The 8,713-nt window shown below is 30.1% G+C and overlaps 1 protein-coding gene across 1 annotated transcript; it reads left to right on the plus strand.

Annotated features, from left to right (window-relative positions):
* The first annotated feature begins 1,177 nt into the window (after positions 1-1,177).
* On the plus strand, positions 1,178-6,360 carry LOC114184655 (WRKY DNA-binding transcription factor 70-like). The gene is made up of 4 exons (XM_028071971.2): positions 1,178-1,527; positions 1,816-1,920; positions 2,002-2,360; positions 6,263-6,360. The coding sequence occupies exons 1-4, from the start codon at positions 1,178-1,180 to the stop codon at positions 6,358-6,360; spliced, it is 912 nt and encodes a 303-aa protein (XP_027927772.2).
* Positions 6,361-8,713: the final 2,353 nt, after the last annotated feature.

The raw sequence follows: 8,713 nt of genomic DNA on the forward strand, positions 1-8,713 counted from the left end.
TTATTAGATAGATAACATTTAAATCAAATCCTTATACTTTTCAACGATGAGTTGTCTTACTTTTAAGAATAATAACATAAATTTATGCATGCCATGGCAAAAAATCACTTTTGTAAGTAATTCGTATCAGTGATTATAAAAGAAACTAAAGCTCCCTACATGTATCACTAATTATAAGAAAAAAAAAAACTTCTTTTTTTCCCATGAAAGCACTGGTCATCAAACTTAAAAAGACGTGGGCTAACCACCATGTATATCAAATAATAATGGAATTAGGAAAATCAATAAACATCAAGAGTTATTATTACCTTCCAGAAGTGTCATCAATTGGCAACTAATATATATTGATAATGGAATTAGGGAATTGCCCTTATACTATGGTGATTTATTCAGCTATTTGCTTCTGTGATTTACAAGATTACTTTCTAAGATCTTGCATATAAATCATATTTGATTATAAATTATTCTTCCCTTAAACATACCTTACATGTGGTGATAATCATACGAAGATGAAATATAAAAACAATTACGATAAAGTTGTTGTTTTTGTGATAATTATCTTAATATAAAATATTTAAAATCATTTTTAATTGATCAATATATTAGATCAGTGTTTTTAATAATAAATTAATAATTAAATTTATTTTGTAACAAATAACTTAGTGTTATTTTTTCTATATCATATCAACGTTCAAATAACTAATATTTGATTAATTAAATTGAGCATGATAATAACAAGTATTCTATCTTAAAGATTTTAAGGTAAATTAAATGAAGAATGTCTGACATTTTATAAATTTAATAAAATTTATCATTTTTGAAGAACATATACGTGTGTATCCAACAAAATGTTATGGAAACATATAATCTGTTTGACTAAACTAGGTTGTCCTAATAATATGCAATGTGAAAGTTTACAGCTCGAAATAAACCCTAGCAGCTCTCTTGGACCCGTCAAAAGGAAAAAAAAAATAAAATAAAACATTCATTATTGGTATTGTTATTCAACTAATAAACTCTTTGGCTGTGTTTGGTCCAACATTTTCAGATTTGTCTTACTATGAAGAACAAGGAATTTTTAAATTGCTTATTGAACAGATCTATTTGAATAAAGGAAAGTATCTCTTCATTTCTCATCAAGTCTTCAATAATCTTTTCATCACCAAAACATCTAGCAATGGTGAATCAGCGTTCCAGAATGGAAGAAGAACTAGTCAAAGGGCGAGACATAGCAAACCAGTTACTTGAACTGTGTGTTCACAGATCCAACAGTCACCATCATCATCATGAAGATGTAAAAGGGTCAATGCTTCCCTTTATTGAAGATCTTGTGCGCAAGGTGCTGTGTTCATTCACAAACACCCTTTTGCTTTTGAACAATGATAATGATGTCTCTAATGAGGTTGCTGTTTCTATGACTGTCAAAGATGTTCCTCCATTCTCCAAATGTCCAAACCCTCACCATACTGATGAGGTTTGCAAGGGTTTCTTCCAAACTAAAAAACCAAGAGGGTCCTACAAGAGAAAGTAAGAATTTTAGGTTTTCCTTTGTAGCAAATTATGTGAATACTGTTTATTACTATTTGAATGCTTTTTTTCTGACCTTGAGATTTTCCCAATCAAATTTCATGAAATCAAACACTTTTAGTTAGTCAAATGTTGTTTTAACAGCATTGAATAATCATGATTGTACAATCAGTGAACTATTTGTTATTAATTTCATTGTTTATTTAGCAAGTAGATTACTGGATCATTAACTAGTTGAGCTAATGATGAAATGATACATTCATAATTGGAAACTTTCTATTTCATAAGATCAAGTGCACCAACATGGGTGACAAACAGCTCAATCCTGGTGGAAGATGGCTATGTATGGAGAAAGTATGGACAAAAGATAACAACAAATGCAAAATACCTCAGGTTCTGTTTTATTCAAATTATAATTAACCAACCAATAATCCCTTTCATAGAATTAATATGAACAAAAATGTGTATATGCAGGAGCTACTATAGATGCACTCACAAACATGACAAAGGTTGTCCTGCAATCAAACAGGTCCAGAGAATTCAAGAAGATCCTCCATTGTACCAGACAACATATTATGGTCATCACAATTGCAAAAGCTTTTCAAGTTCAGATATAGTGATGGAATCAGCTTCTCCTTCTGCCTCTTCTGTGTTCCTTAGCTTCAGTAACACCTTGCCAACCAAGGAACAATACCAATTACAGACATCTTCAGTTTCTTCATCCATGAAACAGGAGCCAGTGGAAGTGATTCAGGATGAGCTTATTGCTGATCAAAGCCTATTAGCCTCATCAGATTACCTTCTGTTATGTGACTACGAACATGATTTCATTTCAATTACTTGAGGTATGTTAATGTTACTACGTTATTTTAGTTTCCCTAATTAAGAATGTTTTACTGTGATTCAGGGATATCTATATTAGTTGCTAAAAATCAGAAATTTATTTTGAAAGATTATCTCTCAGTCTCAAAGTTGGGGACAGAATTGAAGACATGTAACTGAGCTCTTATGGTACTCTTTACCGTGAATAAAGTGAATTTCCATTTGGAGATTAATGAAAATTTCATGTAGGAATATGTATATATACTCTTTGTGCTGTGAGTATCTGCATTGATTTGTCTGGTGCACATTGAAAGGATTATCAGATTTAAGATATTTACTTTTATCGTTGTTTGAATTTCATTTTTTTTAAAATGTATTTCAGTGAGATAGGAGATGTGTAATGAGAAAAAAACAAAATGAGAGTATTTATAAATTATTTTAAGTTCAATTGATCATAATAAATGTGACACTATGTTATTAGAACATTAATTTCCAAAATAAGTTTAAGGAGTAATCTATCTTCATGTATAATTTAAATCCTTTTAGTACCAATATTTTGATTTCTTTGCAGACAAAAAAAAAAAAACAATATTCAATCAATTTGCGTTTTAACTTTGTCCTTTTCATTTGCTATCTATATTAAATCTTAACTCGTTAAGTAATTTAGTTTTTTATTAATAATGAAAAAACTTAAGTCATTGTGTGAAAGTGAAAAACAAAATAAGAAATGAAATTGAAAAATAGAAATCTCTAACAACAGCTATTTATGGTCTCGAGAATTACATAAGTTATTTTACAATCATAAAAATTGATATATATTTTATCATAAGAACATCATTACTCAACTACACATATTTTCTTTACTTTTAACTTGACACTACTCGAGAGTCACAAAATAAATGATAAATATATTTGAGAACAACCACTCTGATATCATCTAAATGTAGGCTTGTTGTGACGTAGCTTTCGGAATTAAATTAGTGATTGCATATAGAGAAATTGAATTTTCCATCATATTTATAAACACCTTCATTTCCATTTCAGATAAGTAGTTAGCTGCATGGTTGGAAGACTATGTAGGCTAGCAAATAAGCTTTTAAGATTTACTAAATTTTATTGTTCCTTCAAAATATTTCCTATAGATTTTTTGGTGCGAAGGGTTTAAGTATTTAAAAGTTAATTAAAATATAATCTTATTCACTGCAGAATTTATATGAGTACATTGTTTTTCTTGATTTTTGATGTTGTATATTGATTTTGATATATTAAAAAATTAATATTTTTTAAAATATTTAAATTAATGTATTTTGAATAGCACCGACAACCTAACTTAAAATCAAATTTGAACCTCCACACGATAATTTTAATATTTAAATTGTTCAATTGGAAAGTTAACATTGAAGACATAGAAATGACTAGTTGATACAATACATTTGCGGGTCAAGTTCAACATTAGCAGCAGAATAATTTGATAGATTTGGTTAGGGTTTATAAGTTGTTTATAATATTCCAATGGCCCCATAGAAAATTGACATATATATAAATACAAGGAAACTTCGTGTACTAATGCACTATTCTTTGTCAATTTCATTGGAAACTTGGAGTATATGCTTTGAACATGACATTGTTATTTACTCTTTTAAATCTAATGAACTTTTCGTTTATTTTTTATTTACCCATATACTATAAATTAAAATACAACTTGAATAATTATAATACTCATACCTCCCTTTTCTTTTCTCTAATGGTCTCAGTATTCTATTGCTTTTCTACTTTTCTGCATTTCACATACTACCACTTAACTAACCTAAACAAAGTTCAACACTTTCTATGTTATTTAATCTATTTTTAATACTTAATATCTTTCTATTTTCTCTCTTTTCATCTCTAAATTCAATTGCAATGTATTTTATTTTTAATATCGTTAAAAATAATTTAAAAATAATTTATATTATTTATTATAAATCTAAAATAAGATCTATATGTATTTAAATATATATACTTATTATAAAGTGTATATATATATATAATATAATATATTTTGAAAATATTTTTTTATTATATTTAATTATATAAACTAAGTATTCTTCGTATATAGTACTAGACTAAAATATAAATTAAAAAGAAAAGTTCTTGCTGCATAATTTAATACATGGCGTGATAAGAAATAAATTATGTAATATTTATGCATCATATTATTCTCACTCAACACTTGTTAATCATCTCATTATTTGAGTAAACTAATCTTGTAATGTATTTAATATTAATTGTTTCAGGAAAAAAATATTTAAGGGAGGTTTGTTTTATATCACCCAGGATTAAAACCTCCGTTAAGTCATTTATTTACTCGGAATTTTAGTTGGCGTTGGCTTAACGAGGGCTTGGCCGACGCAAATGTCTACGAAAATAAATATTTGTTTCCAGGCACATCCCAGAGACTGCATCTAGTTCAAAAACCTGCATTCAGACAACAATCCCGAAATCCAATATCATTTCAAGCATCTTAAAGGCTGCATCCAAGCACATCCAAGAATTTGCAAACAAAGTTAAGAACATTGTGACTTAAATGAGATCAAATTACAAGTTATACAAAGTCCATAAATCTAAGATCAAAATAAGACAAGTCTACTGCCATTGTCATTACAGTCACATTACAATCAACATTTTCCTCATTTTTTTTACAATGCATATCACACTCTGTCAAGCCACATTACAGTCAACATTTTCCTCTTGTTATTTACAATGCATATCACACTCTATCAAAGTAATGCCAAGCATTCAAGTATCACACTTGGTCCAAAGCAAAAACTAATCAATAACGTAATCAACCCAAAGCAAAAACTAAATAATAAATTACTAATTACTCATCCATTTCATTGTTTTTACTATGATCAATCTAAATTACAATTTCCAATTTCCCTAAAACATATTGCTTAAATTACCTATAATTTAATCACTAAATTTATAAACAAGTTTAATGACTTAATAATTAAGTTACTCAAAGGGATTAAAATAACTAATTAGTCCTAATTATAATTATTTTCTATTCCTAAATTATAAATTTCAATTTTAAACATCTTATAATTAATTTTAGAGTAGATTCAGGACGAACAATAATTTAATGGAATCAGACAAAAGTCCCCCCCCCCCCCACAATATGCCTCATGAGATGAATTGAATTGTATTACGATTAGTTAAAAGTGCTTCATACTCTAGCTATTTCTAATTGATTGAATTTCTTTTTGAAAAAGATGGGGAACAATTTTAAAATTTATGAATGCAGGGAAAGGGATATAAAAAGAGACATGGATAAGAAAAAAGAAACAAACCATTGGGAAAAGAAAAAAGATAATTGCACTCAAGTCAATTCAATTAATGTTGACAGTGAATTCAATGTGTATATGGAGTGTGTAGTCATCATCATCTCTTATCAAAGGGGTCGCAAACCATAATAGAGAAAAAAAAGCCTTTATTGAAAAAAAATCCATAAATATACCTTGAATCAGTTAAATATTGAAAAAAAAAGCATATATTGTGCCTCATTCAACTACATCATTACTCAATAGATATTTCTACTTACATGAAAACATAAAGAGTTTGAGATTTGGTCATGGAAAGGCTCATGTTGTTGATATGGGAAGTTAGAATAAGATGGATTATGCGACTAACAACAACACATATGATATTTAGTCTTTAATAGAGATATTTCTTAGCGATGAAAAACATTACAAAATCAATAATTTCATCCTCGGCCCAAAGCAACTATTTATGAATCAACAAAGCAAGGGCTTTAATCACTTACCTCTTCACAAACCCTCATACTACTTCGAACGAAATCGCGAACCCCTTCATCTTGCAAGCCTTTCAATCGCCTCCCAACCGAGCCTCACAATCACCTCTCATGTCGCATAGAATCAACGCAGAATCACAATGTTGTTCACTCAGAGTGTTGCTTTACAGACATTGTTTGCAGGCGCAGAGGAAGGAAAAGGAGATAACTTATGCCATTGAAGCTCGACGCAGAGGAAGGGGAAACAAATTTCTTGCTCACTTGCTAACTTCGTCGTCGCCATTGAAGCTCACTTGATTAAGGAAATGTGGCAAAATTGGGGAAAACGAACTCCAACTCGTGGCAGAAAGAGGGAAAACGAAAACCCTAACTTCGCATAAACACAAAAGGGAGGCTCGTTCTGGCACATAAGGGAGCTGGCTTTGGCACTCGTGGAGAAGGGAAAAAAAACCCTCAATTGGTAAAAACAAAAGAAGGAAAAATGAAATTGGTAAAAGGGGAAATTGGCATAACTAAAAGCCACCTGATAACTTGACCTAATAACTTTTTTTTTTCTTTTAATTAAGTGTAGTATGCGTCGGCTATCCGACGTTCTTAATTTTCGAGTGATGTGTCGGCCAAGCCGACGAGAAGGTCAAAAGAATTTATAGGCCTAATTTCCTTTTAATAAATTCACATAAATTTTCGTAGAGTCCGTTGTGCGTTGGTTAAGCTGACGCCCTTTGCGTCTCCATGATAGCCGATGCTATTTTTGGAAGCTAAATACCAACATTCTTGTAGTGTAAACCATCATTCGAGAATGTGTTTCTCAGGATTTTTACGAGTTCTAAGAAACGTTAATCAATAGTCAAGGCTTTTTATCCTCTTGTATTTGATGAACCTTTGTTAAGTTTTATAGGTTTAAAACTCTTGTTAACTACTGTGATTTTGAAACTTTCATATAATACTATGGGTTTCAAAAGCTTTGTAAAATAATTACTTTAAGCACTTATATAAACTACCATAGATTTCAAAATCTCCATACATAGATTTTTCAATTATTAATGGTTTTTTTACTCATTTATCATTTATGTATTCATATATATTTTTTCAACCACAATTATTTACGTTTATTATATTTGTTTATCTATATTTGATGAAATTATACATATATAGATATAACACTCATCAAATTGACAAATTATATATAGATAACTAAATTTATATCAAAGTATAACAAGTATACACATTAAAATTCTAATTCAAGTACTATATTAGTTAACAAAAACTTGCAAAAATTGTCATGAAGTAATACAAATGGTTCTCAAATCACAAAAATGGTTCAAATAACTTCCACATTATATTATATTCTTCAACTATCATATATGATTTTCCTCATGTCCAAAATTTGTTGTATTAGTTGGCACACTTTCTTGATCAGAAACCTACAATTAGAGCTGTCAAAATGGGTTGGAACCCGCGAGCCAACCCGGCTCATCACGGGTTCAGACTGGGTTGGGTTGAAAATTTTTCATAAATTTTAATATGGGTTGATTTTTGACCCAGCTCACGTAGAACCCAGTTCACCCGCCGGGTTGGCTCACCAACCCGCAAATAAAGGGTCACACAAGTGTTTTTTGTTAAGTTGGGCTTTGTATTTGGGTCAAGTTAGGTTATTTTTTTAGCCAACACATAGATAATTTGTATTTTTTGTGATTTTAGTTTGTATTTGGATTGTGTTGAAGTTTATTTAGATTTTAATTAGAATTATAATTTAGTTTTGACTGAAAAAAATAAAAAAATTATATATTTTTAATTAAGTGAGCCCGTGAGCCAACCCGTTTAACCCACTAACCCGTGGTGGGCCAGGCCGGGTTCGAATTTTTTTGGCTCGTTAATAAGTGAGCCGGGTTGGGTTGGCTCACTAAGTGATCAACCCATGGTAGGTCAAGCCGGGTCGGGCCGAATTACCTGTTTTGACAATTCTACCTACAATATATATGAATCATAATTAGAAATGTAAACTTTGAAAAACAAAGAAATTATGGAGTATTAAACACTATCGGTGAAGGATTGAACATAGTCAACTCAATAGGCAATTGACCTTCATAATTTTGAGAAAAGAAGTTCATGATTGCATCAAGTCTTTTGTCATGTTCTTCATTTCCTTTATTTTGTTCATCCAATTGTGACTTTAATGTAGTGACCTATATTACAACACAATCTATTATGAAAATTGTAAAAAACACATGAATATTATAAAACACTTAATGAATCAACAAAAGTTATACCACATTTCTTACTCCTACTTATAGAGTCAAAGAATAACTTCAAAACAATTATAAAAAATATTAATAGTGCCCAATAATTTTCAACACAATTTCCAATCTTGGCATGGCAATCCAAAGCAAAACAACACCATATTGCTACATATGAAAATGAATGTTCAATAAGAAGGAGAAGATGAAGATGTCCCAAACTGAGAATTCCTAGTATGTCCATACACATGAGAAAGGCAAGGTCTCAATCCCATTCCTCAGACACGACCACAATGTTCTTGACTTATTAAAGCATGAATTGGTAAATCTTCCATTG

The sequence above is a fragment of the Vigna unguiculata genome, chromosome 5 (genome assembly GCF_037176805.1).
Source record: "Vigna unguiculata cultivar grain cowpea cultivar isolate G323 ecotype 2 chromosome 5, ASM3717680v1, whole genome shotgun sequence".
Taxonomy (NCBI): Eukaryota; Viridiplantae; Streptophyta; class Magnoliopsida; order Fabales; family Fabaceae; genus Vigna; species Vigna unguiculata.

What these genes read in the sequence shown, in the direction of transcription:
- LOC114184655 (XM_028071971.2), top strand. Translation starts at nt 1,178, where the DNA reads ATGGTGAATCAGCGTTCCAGAATGGAAGAAGAACTAGTCAAAGGGCGA. An exon ending in AGAGGGTCCTACAAGAGAAA is followed by an intron (nt 1,528 to 1,815) that starts GTAAGAATTTTA and finishes CTATTTCATAAG; the next exon opens with ATCAAGTGCACCAACATGGG. An exon ending in ACAAATGCAAAATACCTCAG is followed by an intron (nt 1,921 to 2,001) that starts GTTCTGTTTTAT and finishes GTGTATATGCAG; the next exon opens with GAGCTACTATAGATGCACTC.